Source organism: Gadus morhua, chromosome 14, assembly GCF_902167405.1.
Source record: "Gadus morhua chromosome 14, gadMor3.0, whole genome shotgun sequence".
Lineage (NCBI taxonomy): Eukaryota > Metazoa > Chordata > Actinopteri > Gadiformes > Gadidae > Gadus > Gadus morhua.
The window spans coordinates 8,434,883-8,452,611 of NC_044061.1; the positions used below are offsets into that span (position 1 = coordinate 8,434,883).

At 41.7% G+C, this 17,729-nt stretch overlaps 2 protein-coding genes across 4 annotated transcripts in view; one reads left to right on the forward strand and one right to left on the reverse strand.

The window, feature by feature from the left end:
• The window catches only part of mmp15b (matrix metallopeptidase 15b), a 26,252-nt gene extending 24,873 nt beyond the window's left edge, over window positions 1-1,379 (reverse strand). Inside the window, exon 1 of the mRNA XM_030376819.1 lies at window positions 1,263-1,379. Within this exon, the coding sequence (XP_030232679.1) occupies window positions 1,263-1,379 (117 nt within the window). The remainder of the gene's footprint in view (window positions 1-1,262) is intronic.
• A 1,985-nt stretch (window positions 1,380-3,364) lies between these two features.
• On the forward strand, window positions 3,365-14,729 carry LOC115559290 (adhesion G-protein coupled receptor G2). 3 transcript variants are annotated; one of them, XM_030378097.1, is made up of 14 exons: window positions 3,365-3,541; window positions 8,116-8,190; window positions 8,523-8,747; window positions 8,891-9,059; window positions 9,206-9,401; window positions 10,853-10,960; window positions 11,059-11,169; window positions 11,348-11,396; window positions 11,628-11,722; window positions 11,875-11,990; window positions 12,421-12,689; window positions 13,389-13,494; window positions 13,785-14,005; window positions 14,144-14,729. In XM_030378097.1, the coding sequence occupies exons 1-14, from the start codon at window positions 3,466-3,468 to the stop codon at window positions 14,257-14,259; spliced, it is 1,932 nt and encodes a 643-aa protein (XP_030233957.1). In that variant the 5' UTR covers window positions 3,365-3,465; the 3' UTR covers window positions 14,260-14,729. The 3 variants fall into 3 exon arrangements, with proteins under 3 accessions (XP_030233957.1, XP_030233956.1, XP_030233958.1); XM_030378096.1 differs by having other exon boundaries at window positions 3,369-3,541; window positions 13,731-14,005; window positions 14,144-14,722; XM_030378098.1 differs by lacking the exon at window positions 3,365-3,541 and adding an exon at window positions 7,597-7,877 and having other exon boundaries at window positions 13,731-14,005; window positions 14,144-14,507.
• Window positions 14,730-17,729: the final 3,000 nt, after the last annotated feature.

Below are 17,729 nucleotides of genomic sequence, written 5' to 3' on the forward strand. Positions count from 1 at the left end.
TCTTTCTGCGCCAGCAATATGGCTCACAGCGACTGAATCTGTGTATAAAGGTAACTTAACAACTGCTTTTATTACCAGTAGAACTCTCCTGACACCACATACACACATTCATCCCCCGACACACACAGACAAACCAACCGCACACACACGCACACAGACACACATGCACGCACTTACGCACACACACAAACACACAAACTCACCACTCACCCATTTTAACCCAAGCAAACACAAACCCGCCGCACACAAACATACACATACAGATGCACACATACCTTTAATACAGACTTTAACAGAAACCCAATATGGGCGCACACACATACACACACACAGCTATGTTAATGCTCATCAAGAGGGATTCAGACAAGATCCCCCCCCCCCTCTGCGCACACACACACACACACACACACACACACACACACACACACACACACACACACACACACACACACACACACACACACACACACACACACACACACACACACACATAATGTCAGGCTTTGTTGATAATACAAGCTCCCCTCTAATGACCTGTGAGTGTCCCTGTCTGTCTGCCTTTATCTGTGTGTGTCTATAAACACACATTTCTCTCACTCAGACACACACACAGACACACACACACACACACACACACACACACACACACTCACCAAAACACATCTCAAAAACGGGCACAAGAGCCTCAGCTACATTGTTCATCTAATGTTCTCTTCAAACTAGGAGTGGAACTCCAAAAGCAGCGAGAAATGTGTCGCAAGCATGTAATAAGTAAGTTTGAGTAAGGGCCTGATACTCCCTTCAAATGGCACACCTACATCATGAAATCACAGACCTGGCGGAGAGTCAGATGTAAATTGATTGATGCAATGTTTAATTCGTGGTAAATTGTTTTGGCATGTCGGCCTACATGATTGGCCCAGAGGGGATCTTGTGCCTGGGTTTGGAGGGAAACGATCCTGGAATAATTGATTGCACCTGTAACCTGTCGTTATATCATTAGCCAAAAATTGTACCACATACTCTCTATTCCCTTTGTAATTATACATTATAGAAAATATACAACTCTGACAAAAACGTTGTTGTTTATTATCGTTTTACATATGTTATCGTAAAATAAACTTATTTTTTTGGACTGATTTAGTTACTGATAGGCGATATTTTTTATCTCCGATGCAAATCCGGTGGTTAGGTTGATGGTTAATGGGGGCTTCAGTCATGGATGACAGTGAAATCTGTATTTTTTTTTGCGGGGGGTTTACCTCTCCGTTAAACGAGCCATCCTCTGCCTCGAGCGTCCCGAGCGCGCAAAGCCACAGCAGCACGAGAGTCCGTCTCAGGAGCAACCACAGCCGGCTGTCCCACGAGGAGGAGCCCATTGTCCCGCAGCCGGACCGCGACTGACCAACCAACCAGCCGGCAATGGACGACCACCGGACAAAGTGAATGTCCCACCCTTGACTACCTTGAATATCACACACACTGTTTAAAGGCGTGCGCAATTGAAAAGCACGTGACGGACATGCACAGCTCCGCTCCAGTTTTGGAAAAAAATAAATGCACCCTTCAAAAAAAGGTGGTCAATCGCAGGAGCGTTGTTTCGCGTCAGGTCCAGAACAGGCTATCGCGGTGTTCTTGCGCTCGTGGAAAAAGTTGCAGAACATTACAGGGCGGTGAAAAAGTACAAAGTTGGCTGCAGCTGACAGAGCACATGAGTAGCGGCTGCTCGGCGTTTGGTTCCGCACCGTGCTTCTTTAAAAAAAACAACAACAATACAATGATTTCTTGCCTTTAAATCCAGTCCTTTCTACCGGCTACAGATTATTTTGGCCTCGTCCATTTGGGAGCGTTCTGGGACGTCTCTTCCGATGGAAGTGTAGAGTGTATTCCGTGTCAGGAATGCGGTGTTTCTAAACTGGTTGAACTACCGGAGACAATATTCCACTTCTGCAGCAGCGCTACTATCACAAGGAAGGAGGTGGACGAGGAGGGGAGGGGGAGGGGAGAGGGAGGGGAAAGCCTGGCCCCCAATGAGTGCGATTCACACAACGCTTTTCTCTTTTCGCAAAACCGCGTGCACATTATTATTACGCCTATATCACGCGTGCATTACGTACATTTCCGACGGGGTTACTAATAGAAAGTGCACAAGATGCACTTTTTTCACTTTTTAATAGCTGTCTCTGTTTTCGAGCCACATGCATGCAATAGCTGCAATTAACCAAAAACAATTGTGACACATTTTTTATAAATGATGCTAAACGATAAACGGTAAATTCTGAGTAAAAGAAGAAAAAACGTTTGAATCCTAAATTCGAATCTGATTTAGGGTATAGAAGCCATTTGATTCTCTGCAGAATCCCCCCTGATATAATTTACAAAACATCTAGTCCGGGGAAGCTTTTACACACCTTTGCTGACGCTGTCAAATAAGTTGCTTATTGGCGAAATTCTTTATTTTTTACAACCATTTAACCCCCCCCATCCCTAATTTGTCATAATATTATGCCTTAGAATTCAAAAAGCCACAGATAAAATTAACAACCTTTCCAAATCATGGCGTGCGCTGCTTTGAACGCTTTTGTTTGTGCCCTGGATGAAACAAAACTGCCCACGGCCCAGATACCGTCTCCACATCAGCCTCAACTGTCAATCACTCCACAACATACGGCCTACCGAAGGACCAGCCATCTCTGATGAGGGCCCCGCTGGATCAGATCTTCAGTGAATTATGGGGCTACACGCCTGTGTAGGCCTGTGTGTGCTTGTTTTATTTAAATGTAATGCATAGCTTTTTTCTGTTTCTTAATTTAGCCTAGGCCTACACCAACTGGCCGTAGCCATGTGTGACAGTGGTTGCAACCAGTACAAACTGGGTTGGACTGATTGTCGGCCTAAAGCGGATGGCCTCCATTCACGTGTAAATAATACAAATATTTTATAAAAACTCGCGGCACATTCTTCAACTTTCAGACCTCTCTGATCATCTATGATTCTATGGGAATACTGATGAACTTGCGCCCTCTGCTGGCGAATCAACAAAAAATCTCTAAAGATCTTTCATGGAACCTTTCGGCCCATTTGGATAAAAGCGTCTGCCCTATGTAAATGTAAATATGGTAGAGACTGACCTCCGAGGAGGAACTGGCAAGGTCCTGGTATGGGTAGGAGTGGGTTGGGGCAGGTTTTGCAATGCGCCGTCCTTCGGAAGAGACTTAAAACCGAGGTCCTGACTCAGGTCATATAATATCCCAGCCAGGGCACCAATGGCGGTTCTTCACGGGGGCCTACGGGGGACAGTGCCACTGTAGACATGTCGTCGTCGTCCCCCCCCCCCCCCCCCCCCGACCAAATAAAACAATTATGATTTTACTAATTTTACGGAACTAATGCGACGCACCTGGTATATTAGAGCGGCGTACCCAAACAACGTGCTGCTGCAGCTTGCTCGGTAAATGAGCGCTCATGCAGCGACTAGCGAGAGAGGAGCCACGATTTCTCCTGTTGCAAGAGTCGAAGCTAAGCAAAACAATTTCATTTCGTAAGTGACTTTTTCTTGCACATAACCGTGTTACTGTAGTTCTTCACACTGATTATGAAATTAAGTTTATAAATGTCTGGTCTCGATATATTTAGAAACGTAATCATATCTAAGCAAACTCATCGAAGCAGAAGCGAGAATCCAAATATCTGTATCCTTGCTAGGTCTAGGCTACACAATGTTGTGATGTTAACCACGTATTTTCATACATTTAAGCTGCTACATTGGGATAAGAAATACATTTGAGTAGAGTAGTAGCCCGTATCTGCCCGTGCTAAGTAGGGAGGGATGGTTATGTAACGAAATCGAATGCATGCCCTTACGTTTTAGCAGCTATCATTAAATGAGGAAAGAACAGTAGAACAGGGAAGTTTCCTTTCCTAGTGTGAGTGCGCCCTTTTAGACTGCGAGATTGCTGTAACCCTTCCTGTAAGCTCAGCTTCTTAGGAACAGAGTTTCTCCACACTGAAACTGATCAAATAAATAGGAAATGGCACATTGTTTTGCACTTCCTTGTACCCTGGAGTATTTTTTCACATTGACACATTGTATGTTGTACCCTGTAGCCTACTGTAGTTTTTTATACAGAGTGGTGAAGTTATAAACTCTTATAGAATTAAATGTTTGATGATTCTAAAGTAAAGTAAAGTTTATAATCTTTAAATATAATTGTTGGCCTTTTTTTGTGCCCCTCTGGTTAAACACTGGCCCCTCGATCCTTGGCCCCCCTAGTAAAATGTGTCTAAAACCGCCACTCAATGGCACTTATCTCAAAAGAGTAGGGGTTTCCCCGGTGTCCTGGCTCGAAAAATATGAATGGGTTTCAATGGAGAGAAAGTAATTATCTTCTGGTCCCAGTCTTTATATGCCCTGGATTACACATATGTTGTTTGTGGATTTAAATAATATTTTTTCATATCAAGAGTTTATTGTGCAATTGTTCAGTTAAAGGCTGTAGAGATTGTGGGTTTAAATGATATTTTTTCATATCAAGAGTTTATTGTGCAATTGTTCAGTTAAAGGCTGTAGAGAAAACACAAAGAGAAAGACAACACGTTTCGTATGTGACGTCAGGCTCCCTGCGACTGGCGTGGACAAGACCGACAATCTCCCCATCGGCATAACTGAAACTCTCCACATGCCCCGACTTATAATGGTTTTCACCTTCGATGCTTTTACCCTCCCCTTGGAAAAAAGCGGTTAAGTGGAGCAGAGTGATCACCATGTCTGTACCGGAATTCCAAGTGCGGGTGGTGACGTATATCATTTGCATCGAGAACAGCAAAGAGCTGTAGTTCACAAAGCAGCCTCACACAAAACTTAACATTATCAAACCTCTTCACGAAGATGTTTAGTTTTCTTTGTATTAAAAATTATCAGATAAATCCACAAACAACATATGTGTAATCGAGGGCATATAAAGACTGGGACCAGAAAATAATTACTTTCTCTCCTTTGAAACCCATTCATATTTTTAGATCTCATAGGTCCCATGGGCTCTACCGGAAGGGGTGTAACTTTCTTTTAGATTGGCTTCCTTGCATCCCCCAAGTGGGTTCTACACACTGGTGGTGGTGAGTGAGATCCTCCCCTTCACTTTAAGCGTCTTTGAGTGTCTAGAAAGCGGTATATAAATTCAATCTATCATTAATTATTATTAACCATGGAGCACGGTTAATACTGCTGCCAAATGTGGATGTTTTAATGAAACAACAAAAAAATAAAGTCAACAGAGAGCTTGTAAAGAAAGTGGGAAAAACCATTGGGGTCAGACTGAATCTGAAACTGGGGGGACACTCTGAGGAGGTCAAACATATGTGTGAACATTGGCATGGGTGGCCCAAAGTGAATGCAGGCTCTAAATTATGCGGTGAACTTTCTCAATCAGACCTGGGCGAACATAAATGAAGAATATAACCATAAGTACAAAAACAATAGGTTGTCTCGCAACATAGTTGCTTGACACCCAATAACCTAACCCTAACCCTAACCAATTAAACAACACTGAACAATCATGGCTAACACTTACAAGACACTAGAACGTAATAAAATCACTTTTAAAGTAACACAATGGACATTAGGCCTAATGCTGATAAACATACGAACGAAAGGTGTAATCCCGTGGCTACAATATTATAGCTGTAAGCTGCAACCAATAACCAATTAACCAACCAAATTTGAGAATTAACTGAGGCCACATTTATGCTTAGCAGGGTATTTATAGAAACTAATATTTCCCCCCCTCCGTTTTCAAAAATAACACTGCACACGTCGTTTTCAAAAAAGTTGTAGTTTACATCAAAACGCATAAATACGTCGTAGAGCGCCATTATAACTATGTCAAACTTATGGGCGGCAGTGTAGGGAGAAAGATAAAGCCATGCAAGCCAATCAGAATCCTCAGAATCAACAACGAATAACACGAGCGTCTTCCTGTAACAAACAAACTGTAAACATAGGGCACTCATATGACGTTAAGCATTTCCTGGCGCATAATGTGACGCTTCAGAACCTAAAACCCAGTTTCTCCCGTTGACACGACAACACATAACCAGTGTTTTCCGAAATCTCCACTTTGGCCGGAATTTTTAGAAATGATCGTTTTCTGAGATAAAAAAAAGGGTTTTCGTGTAAATGAGAGGCCAAACCGCGTGGAAATATCTGTGTTTTCCCTTCGTGTAAACGGGGCCTGATATTAACCACGCGCGCACATAGTAACCGAGCTGCAAGTTGTGTTTGAGGGTGTCTATAGTGCCTTCTTTGTACTATTGCGGAAGTTTCAGAATGCTGGCTCCATTTGCATGCTTATCTTATAGTTTTTTCCTATCTCACTATTAGGAATGTTCCTCTTCCCGTGAAGCATGTAATTTAGGCCTACATGTAATACTGGCACCAATGTTGGTAGAAATCTTGAGATAAACACTTCCACAAAATTAGACTTTTTTTAATAATATTTAGGAAAAACAGGAATAGGCTAGGAATACAATTATTCAATTAAGTGAATAGTCGGGAATAGCCTCCACTCCAAAAATAAACACGATAACACCTTTGGCCAGAATTAATTTGTTTACATTAGCTGTAGGATCAATAGGTCTAATTAGTGAAGCTTCAGCTTGACCATTACTAATAATACCAATACTCTTTGGCTGGGATGATGAGGCATCAGACAATCAAGTCATTTTAGCCTGAATACATGGGTAAGAAGCACCAGAGCAGGTTGCTAGTACCATGGACAGTATCAGAACGATAACCTGTTGAACTAAATGGATGTGGTAGGCTACACCACGGGATGCATCTGCAGACCACTGCCACATAAATAAAGGTAAGACGAGATGTTTATTGCTTATGATTTGCTGGTGCTGTGGCGAGGTCTTTTGTGTTTTATCACTCAAGTGGTCGGCTGTTTTAACTTGCAATTGATAGTCGGTGGAGTCAGTCTCTTGTTGACACAAAGTGACTTTTGGTCATTCTTGCTTTGCTTGAATTCTGGAATAATTGTGGGGGGGAGTTCATGAGTTTTGGACAGAATGCCTGATGTAGGCTAGTTTTGATGGAATGCGTGTTGTGAATTGAGAACAGCCAGCTCCTGATGTGATACAGCGTTCAGCTGTGCAACAATTTAGTATACATTTTATTCCTTAGTAATTAGCTACATGGTTATGCCGTCTTTCAGAACCTTTCATTACCGGCACTAAAGAGAGAAAAAAGAGTGCATCCTCATTGTACCCAGCACTTCTAAAAATGCACTTCCGAATGCGTCTCTGTCCCCAGCACATTTCATACCAAAATGACGCCCATGAAAACAACCCAATTGACGGCAGCTCCTTTGCAGCCCACGTGTTTTGGAGCCATGAAGAGTAGAGGGGGCTGGCAACCACCATAGCAACCATGAGAGGCCCATTGAAAAGAAAAGACACACCCCCCCTCCTCCTTGACCCGCCTCTCTCCTCCTCATTTGCATTAAAGCTACAGACACCGAAATGGCGCGTTTGGGGAAAGCTCAATGTGCGACCACGGCTGAATTTCGGGTACTTCTTCAAATACTGTGTTAGGGATCCACTAATATCTATATTAAAGCATCCATAATGTAGCATGCCATGGGACCATTAAAGGCAATTGCATCATCGGATGTACAGTATACTCTCTACCATGTCTAATCCTTCATGCCCCATGAACCATCGAGCTATCGGATAATTCTGATGTTTGCATATGCAAATATATATTTTCAGGGAACCACAGTTGCACAAATAGTTCTTGGATTAGTTAAAGGCTACTCTTGAGAATAAAAAAGCAACCGCAATTCACAGGGGATCTGAGCCTGAAGGGAAATGTATTTGTAAGTACCAGTGCCTTAATATGAATCAAGTTATGTCTTTGTATCTGTACAATAATAATATATATGGTATGATACATATTTGTTGGAGATGGGCTGCATGCGTTTGGTGGTAAACTTTGCAAGGCCAAATACCTTTTGCACTTCTTTCCTCAATTTTTTTGTTTTCTAAATCCTTGAATTTATTTTGTCAGCAACAGTGAAAGCATAAGCTGATAACTAATTTATATAATGTTTTCAGTTATTTATTTTAAAGGAAGTACAATGTCTCTGTCTTTGGTTCTGCTGCTTCTTCCAGGAATCCTGTCCACGGAAGGTATGTTGAAACGTAAAATACTAACTTGAACTCTGTAGTAGACTGATATTGCAGTTTAGTTTTAACAGAAATATAAATGTATTGTTAAAAACAACATATTTTTCTATTGGGTTCAGCAACCATTTGCTGCATTTACCGGACCTGTGATACAATTGTTCTTAGACATTTATTTTTGTTTGGTTGTATTGCCTTCTTTCTTTTTTCTGTAAAGCACTTTGTAACTCTGTTTAGAAAAGCACTATATCAATAAAGATTATTATTATTATCATCATTATTATTGTTATTATTATCCCTTTCAGTGTTTACATTTTTGTTTCTGTCTCTGTGTTCAGTGTGTGTGAACATTTCCAATGGAGTTGTGGAGATGAAGTTACTGGACCTCGTCGTCACCGATGAAAGGGATGATAAGATCTTCAACTGCATGTACAAGGACGAGCCCTGCTACATCAACTGCACCAACATGTTAAACGGAGAGCAACTGTTTTACAAGAACTCAAATGCTTGTAGCCCAGTTAGTTCTAATTGGAACATCACCGCTAATTTCACCATAGGTCCAAGTGAGTATATGGAGAGAGCTGTTCAAGCTCTTTGTTTCACCTTCCTTCTTAGTATATCCCTTCACCATCACATACACAGAATAATATAGACAGAATATCTATATTATTTTCTCCACCTTCCTCTCTGTTTTTTCCCCTCCCAGATGTGAGTTGCAGAGTAGCCGCTTGCACTAGGAATCAGTCCGAACTTATCCTGAAGAGCGTGAACCAGTCAAGAAATGGGATGGACCGTATGGTGGAGATACACCTATTACGACTTATGTGCTCTGACCTATTTTCAGAAGACCAATATCTGCAGATACTTTTCTTAAAGTAAGTTATGGACATTCACAATAAAACAAGATCATAAGAATCTTTTTTGTCTTCATATAAGAAACGATAAAACTATAAGACCCGACCCCAAGGTTTGGAGACACTGGTATTTGTATGTTCATTTGCTTTGCTGTGCTGTGCTACAGAGTAGAGCTACAATTAATCCACCTCATCATGAATATGATGAAGGAGCAGGGAAAGTACGTTCCGGGAGATATGCACCAATTGGACCTGAAGTACATGGCGTTCAACATCTTCCCCATTGGTGATAAAAACCTCAACCGCAATGAAACCATCACCGGCAATGAAAACCCCAACGACAATCTCATTGAGGTTTCTCAGGTACCGACGGATTAAGAATTGTGTACATAGATATGACATTCATTTGGACATACTTTGTTTAAACAGAACAATGTGATCACTTTTTAATACACTGTGTTTATAATAATGCAATAAATAATAAGGCAAGAATGATTATGATGATTATATTATGGTTATTACTGTGGTAAATTACTGGGTAATACTTTACAATAAAAGTACAAAAATCCCCTGGGGGTATCGGCCAGGTTATTAACAGAGGTTTAGGGTGAGGGTTGACTTCAACATATACGATATCAAATAATGAATAATTTAACACACAACATGAGCACCGTTAGCAAATTATCGACAGACAGTTTACTGTTAATTCTTCGCTAATTGTAAACAGAGGTGTCAAAAGTATTCACATTCATTACTCAAGTAGAAGTATAGATACTAGCGTTTAAAAATACTTCTGTAGAAGTTGAAGCATCAACTCAAGCTTTGTACTTAAGTAAAAGTATAAAAGTACTGGTTTCAAAACTACTTAAAGTATTAAAGTAAAAGTAATGCAAGGGGAAAAAAATGCCATTAAGGACAAAAGCGTAGGCCGTGCCACTGGGGCCTATAGAATTACAATCAGCTTTTTTTGCCAAGTATGCTCACACATACAAGGAATTTGGTCTCTGCATTTATCCCATCTGTGAATTAGTGACACACACAGCACACCTCTATAGCACACTGCCCCACTTCCCCCCAAAAAACAGTCACATTCATACCCATTGAAAATGAACGCATATTGGTACAATGCAAATACATTAAAGAACCATATATGTGTACTGAATGTAGACGGGCTCTGGTCATGCGCAGGTGCCATGTATCGCGTATAAACCAATAGGGTGTCAAAATGGTATATGTTTCTATTCTCATCCAACCAATCAAATTCACTCTATCCGATGGCGCAAATTATCTGGATAGGTTTTTTTTTGAACGCCGGCGGAATAAAAACAAGCCGAAATTAAATAGGAGTAACGAGGCCATTTTTAAAAAGTAAGGAGTAGAAAGTACAGATAAGTGCGTGAAAATGTAAGAAGTAGAAGTACAAAGTAGGCTGAAAAATAATTACTCCAGTAAAGTATAGATACCCAAAATTTCTACTTAAGTAAGGTAACGAAGTATTTGTACTTAGTTACTTGACACCTCTGATTGTAAATGAATGCATATTTTTGCATTTACTAATGCTAGATGGTCAAATTATTGTTCCCTTATTATAAAGTGTTACCAATAACTGTATTTGAGGGAAACATTTATAGTGTGATATAAACACATTTTATGTGCAATAAAATGTAGTATGTAAATGTTGTATTATAGGGTTCATTGTATGGGGCTTTGGAGCAACAATCGTTGCAGTGTGTTTTGAATAAGCCTATGTGTTGATGAACCTTTATATTATTTTGTGTGTCTACGGTATGCTGGAACCAAATGTTACCCAATAGCCGGATAGTGATCCTTCAGTGTGGTTACCTGAAGACGCTCTGGGAAAAATCAAGGAAGATAGGAGGGTTGTCAATTTGGTGAACTACCAGTCGACACAACAGTTTGAAGTAGGTTTCATCTCTGGTTTCAAAGGTCATCCAGCTTTTAGTTATTGTTTTATTAACCAAAATGTGTGATGTGTCAAAATGCTGTGTTTTTCATGTAGCTCCATCAAGAGGAGTTCGTTTCCATCGTGACCAGGATAGAGTTCCTAGGAATGCATTCGCTGTCAAACCTCAAAACCCCAATAGAAATGACCTTCGATATTCAAAGCAATGTAAGTTGCACGTACATTAATCGCAGTTGAAATGATTTCATTTGATTAAACTCTCAAATAAATAGTTTGAGCTTGCTTAACATAGCTATAAGGAACTCTTTATTCTGCTATGTTGATTGTTCCTTCATTTGAATGTGAATATAAGAGAAAAAACCGTTTAAATCGTTTTCCAAAACAGATTTCGCTGATGGATAAGGAGGTAAAATGTCATTATATGGAAGAAGAAGGTGGGTATCTATGTCCACTTTGACTGTAATAACAATAGAGGCCAGTGAATATATTTCTATCCTTATGTGTTTCCCATCTAGCAATAGGTATGTGTTTCTGTCTAGCTTGTGGGATTTGGAGAAGAGGATTTTGTTTTAATGCTTTGGGTTCTCAGCTTCAATATCCAATGGAATTTATTTCCTGTGTGTATTTCACATGACTAATGAGTGTTTTACGTTGTATCTCTTCAGGCTTCAATTGGAAAAAAGATGGCTGCAAAACTTCTCGGAATGATACTGTGGTCACTTGCAAGTGCAACCATACAACAGCCTTTTCTGTGCTCTTGGTGAAAACATTACAACATGAAGTTGCAATAGAGAAAAATATCCATTTTCATATGTTTACCCTCTCTGATTTGTGTAGATTTTGAGGTGAACCCGACATTAAAACGAATCTTGTGATTATTCTTTTTTTGTTTTTTATCTGACGGACCAACAGGTTCCCCAACCTATTCCGCCAGAACATTGGGAAATTTTGTCCTACATCAGTTACATAGGCTGTGGCCTTTCTGCCTTTTTCTCCGCCCTATCCCTCATGATCTATGTCGTCACAAGGTAAGTTTGCATATCTTCATTATAAAAGATTCACGCAATGTTCAGAGCTTTTAAGACATGTCTAGGTGAGGCAAGACTAAACCACACCAAACATGCCTGATGACCTTCCCCATCATCATCATATCCATATTAGGCTACTTATGATCCTGGCTCTTATTTATTCACGTGTCAAACTATTGTCGATCACAAAAATGTCACAGAAGGATGAATGCCAATCTGTTAGGCAGGGCTTTCCCTCTTTATTTATCCAGACTATAATTGAAAAACAAACAAACAAACTAATCATTCAATGAATGGTTGACTGTTCATTGGGGATTAATGGTGACACGACTATGCCTTGGCAACCAAAAAAACACTGAAACCATCAAACAGCACACAACACACAGACAACATGAATGGACAGCACCAAACACAGACCTATCTCCACTAGGAAACCGAGAGAGGAACCGTCTATCTTCATCCACGTGTCCCTGAGTGGGGCTTTGTTCCTGCTCAACTCCTCCTTCCTGCTGACCGAGTGGGGGGCGAGGTGGAACCCGGGCTGGGTGTGTGAGCTCATTGCGGCCCTCGTACACTACTCCCTGCTGGGCTCGTTCAGCTGGATGGCGGTCGAGGGTCTGCACCTATACCTGATGCTGATCAAGGTGTTCAACACCGAATACAAGCACTACCAGCTGAAGCTCTCTCTGTTTGGCTGGGGTGAGTATAGAACTGCGGAATAACCTCAAACGTCAGAAAGCAAAGGTGCTCTTTAGGTATGGTATGAGAGATGGAAAGAGAGAGTGTGAGTAAGGTTTTGAAGATAAATAATGAGGCGAATATGCCCTACGTTAAGGCCTTCAGAATTTTGGCATTCAAACACCTGTGAAGGAGACAGTCAAGATGCGAATGGACAGGCAGGGTGGATTGCTTGAAACAATCAGGGAAGCGATGCCCTGATCGGCCAGAAATTAGCCGGGAGCTTTCTATATAATTTGGGTTGACAATAATTCCAAAATGATAGCAATTAAATCATACCTACAGCACCTTTAACTATAAATTAACATTTGATTATTTGGTTGATTTAATGGTTTTCATAACCAAATTTAATTCATAAACCTCCTCCTCTTCTGCATTTTTTTGTGTGCGTGACATCAACTTGCACTCTCTCGCATTGGGAATTTTCAACCATAACTTGATATGTTTCTGTTCCCCCTTGTATTAAGCCTGCTGCAACACACAGAGTCTCCTCTCATCCACCCGGCCATAAACCTTAAATTCCCTGGAAGTAATCATACCCTCTGGCTCCCACAAGTCACCCCTGACCAGAGTGCCTTTGGAGCCCCTACCATGAGCATACGGATCAGAGATAACGGAGCTTACAGAAAATAGTCACTAAACTGAGTTCGTCTCTCCTAGGAATCCCTGCTGTCGTTGTTGGTGTAACGTGGAGTTTGAAGGATGTAAAACAGATGTATGGCTTGTCAACATTAACCATGCTTGACAGCAACCAAACCACTAGCATGTGAGTGCACGCACGGTGACAGAAGAGCACATAGAACAGAGGGCAAGCTAAGTGGTTTGCACTCTAAAAGCCAAATTCTGAATTGCATAATGTGACGTAATGACCCACGCTGTAGGACTTTACCTAAGAAGTACAGTTCAGCCTTTCATCTTCACATTTAAAACGGCAGTGACCCCCCTCCCCCCATGGACTGGTCCAACTGGTCCCCTTTACCTCCTCATGTTCTGTTTCCACAGCTGCTGGATCACTGACATTACCTACCTCTATGCAACTAATGTGGTGTACTTCAGCCTGGTGTTCATCTTCAACTCTGGCATCCTGCTGATCGTGGCAGTTCGCGTCTGCTGCATGGTGACCACTCCGGCCAGGAAGGGGTTGGGATGTCGAACCGCCACCACTGTGGCGGGTATCACCTGCCTTCTCGGGGTCACATGGGGTCTCGCTTTCCTGGGCTCAGGATACGTCAACCTCCCCATCCTGTATCTCTTCTGCATTCTCAACTCAACACAAGGTCGGTATCCGACTTGGATGATTTATTTCAGTGAAAATGCCCTTGGTTTGATTGATCTTGTCTCTGAAGTGTTTTTGTATTTCGTTTTTAATCCGTGTGCGTGGTTGTGTGTGTGTGTGTGTGTGTACCTTGCTCTAGGTGCCTTCATCTTCTTCTGGATTCTTGGCTTAGCCAGGATTGAGAGAAAGAGAGCCTTGGAGGCCAAGAACGCTTCGGTCTCTACCAATGATTCCAAAGTCACTAGTGTAAAGTGAACCTGAAATATATACCTTTATATACGATTTGTTATTCAAACAATAACCTTTTTGCAGAACCTGCAATTTTTCTATATATAGCTTTAATTTCTTTATCTTTGAACCATTTAAACAAATTATTTTATTTTTTGTAGTATTTATAGGTATAATCTCATACCATTCCACATGAATAAAGTATAATGTTATCATTAAACATGAATAAAGTATAATTTCATCACTAAACATGAATAAAGTGTAATCTCACCACCGAACATGAATAAATAGTCAATAGTAATAGAAAACATTATTTGACAGTCTGACGACTTGTGTTAAATATTAGCTTTAGGTGAACCGACTCTATCGGATTCCGTAGACTAATTTTACAATATTCCCAGTACATCAAAAACAGGTGCTTTCCGTCTAAATTACTGCGTTGAACAGACAGCATCAGGATAAAAAGAAACACATGCTCCATGCTCTAATCGCATTCAAAAGACGGATGAATGGTTGCATGTAATCAGCCAAGGCACGGAACTGCCAAGGCTGGATGCTTGCTTCCATTGTATAGGGGCAACGGCCATGACCTTGACAGAGTTTAATCTTTTTCTTAGAGCAGACTCTAGTGATAATGAGGTTACTATGTATGACTGGGAACAACATCAGTATCAGCAAGCAATCCTCACAAATTAAACTTACAAAAAAACATATATTATATAATATTAAGGTATTTGCATAATAATGAGGTATCTCCGATAATGAAAATACTTAAAATACACAAATCAACATCCATCAAAATGTACTTGTTACAATTTTTCGTTTTTATTCTGATTGGCCCCTGCAACAAACGAAAAGTCCTCTGAAGTAAGAGAACCACTTCCTCCTCCGCTTCTTCTTCTTGGGTTTTGTGGCGACCGGCTCCGTACTCTCCAGTGGGAACAAACATCCTCTGGAAGGCTCCCACAGGAAGCCAGGAGAGCTGAGTCTTTCAGAGCCAGCAGCTCCCAAGAGAGAAAGAAGGCATTATTTAGCTTGGCTCACAAATAGTGCACAGCTAAAAACCTAATGTAGAAGTACTCACTACATTACTACCAGTTACCCAATAAGAACACCCAAAGTAAGGCAAAGTATACTTCAGGCAAGGAGATTGGGATTTAGAATTTTTCATGAACAGAAATGTGCAGGAAAAACAAACAAATGCTATTTGCACAAATGCAAAGTACAAATGCAGGGAAGGGATGAATGTTCACCTGTGGGGCTGATTCAAACTTCCTCAAAACGTTGCTCTTGAGCTGCAGCACCGGCCGCCTGGTGGTGCACAGTGGAAGTGCAGCGCAGGTATCCACGGCCACCCAAGGGGTGTTGTTCAGGATGCGAAGGGTGACTATGGTCAACTGGAGAAGGGTGCATAGTAAATGACCACATCAATAGAGGAACCTCATGCAATAACATGGTTCTTCACAAAAACATAATATGATAGGATCGGGAATTCTCGTCTCAAAACTCGCTGCATTGATTCCTCACAGGACGATGTAGGTTGTGATAAAAAACGAAGGACAATCTAGGGTTGTCATATTAGATGACCAACCTCATATAAAACATATAGCTTAGGTAAGATGAGATGGCTACTTTATTCATCTTACATGGACAAACACCCCCTGGAGGTCCATGTGGACTCAGCGCTTGGCCACCAGAACGGTCCAGAGGAGGCAGCTTGGGCACCAGCTGAACCCGGAGACCCTCCACCAGCTCAGATTCAGAGGCAGTTAGAAATTATAACTTCAACACTTGCTGTTTACCATTAAATGATAAGAATCAAATAATAATCTAGAAATATATCATGTAGAAATGAATCAAGACCTGTCCCTGCTGATTAGTAGACTCATCCTCTACAACCAGGTGGCGTTGGAGGGGCAGGGAGGAGAATGCACCTGCCTCCCTCAGAACACACCTCGGGTCCAGGGTCTGCTCCAGTCTGTCCGGCACACCCTGGACTACCGAGAGAGGACATTTACATTTGGTTAAGCGATGTTTAGGTGCTTTTATTGAGAATGACAAGTAAGGCTGGAAACAATCCAACATAGCTACAACATAGTGGGCTAAGGAATGAAAAGTCAAAGTTTTGGAGTACAAAAACTACAGTAGAGTACATTTCCACCTGAAATAATTATCCGTTGGTCATTATCAGTTGGTAGCCCTGTAGTTCTATGAGACACAAACAGGTAGATATCTCGAGAACCCTTTGTACAATTTTGACACTTGACCCCTCTATTGAAAGTTTGGGGCAGATATAACTGAATGAAAGCCAGACACTTGCAAATACACCATATGCCCACCTGATGGCGATGAGGACATGTATTTTGATTAAAGGCGATTGAAATATTTCATCAGAAACGTTCTCTTAGTCATTGATTTTAAACACCATGTTAAATTGCAAAATTTAATTAGGGGGATCCCATTAGGAGGATGTGGTTGCGAGGCATCTCTCTCCACTGTCTCCACCTGACTCTGGATGTTTCCAAAGTTGGAGGGTGAAGAGGTGGAGTTAATAAACTGTCCTTTAACGTGGGAGACCGCTGACTGGAGCTTCTCCAGCTCATCTTGGGGTTTCCTGCAGGGCCATTCAGGAGGCACTGAAGATGGCAGAGAGAGGAGATGTGGTAGCAAGCAGACCAGATTTCCTGTAAATCGTGTCAATAGTATTTTTGGATTTACCTTAGTTTATTCTTTCAAACGTTTTATTGATATATAGCAAATATGCCGGAACGGTTCTAGAGAGATAGGTAAGGTTTATCCAAAACGGCGTGCGGTTATTTCAGTTGTATCCGACCACTATCTCCACTGATTTTTTTTTTTATTAGGGTGGTTAAAAAACAAAAGCTCAGCGACTCTGCACTTTAATCATGGGAGGGATACTAGTTTTATGTATATCGTTTTCAAATGTTAACTGACCTTTTCTCGACCCTCGGGTAAGGGGGTTGATTTCGTTGGGCGACCGTGTAGGGTACGGCTCCACGCAAAACGTTAATGATCCAAATGTCTTAGGCTCCTCAAGGGGCGGTAACCCTCGGACACCGTGGTGGACACCGGTGGTCAGGGAAGCCGTCCGACTGAAGAAGGAGGCCTTCCGGGATATGATATCCTGGAGGACTCCTGACTCGGTTGCAGGGTACCGACAGGCTCGAAGGGCTGCAGCGGCTGCCGTGTCGGAGGCTAAGCAGCGGGTGTGGGAGAAGTTCGGAGAGGCCATGGAGAAGGACTTTCGGTCGGCACCAAAGTGTTTCTGGAAGACTATCCGGCACCTCAGGAGGGGGAAACGGGGAACCATCCAAGCTGTGTACAGTAAGGATGGGACTCTGTTGACCTCAACTGAGGAGGTCGTCGGACGTTGGAAGGAACACTTTGAGGAACTCCTGAATCCGAATAACACGCCCTCTATGTTGGAGGCAGAGCTCGAGGTTGATGGTGTTTCGTCGTCAATTTCCCTGGTGGAG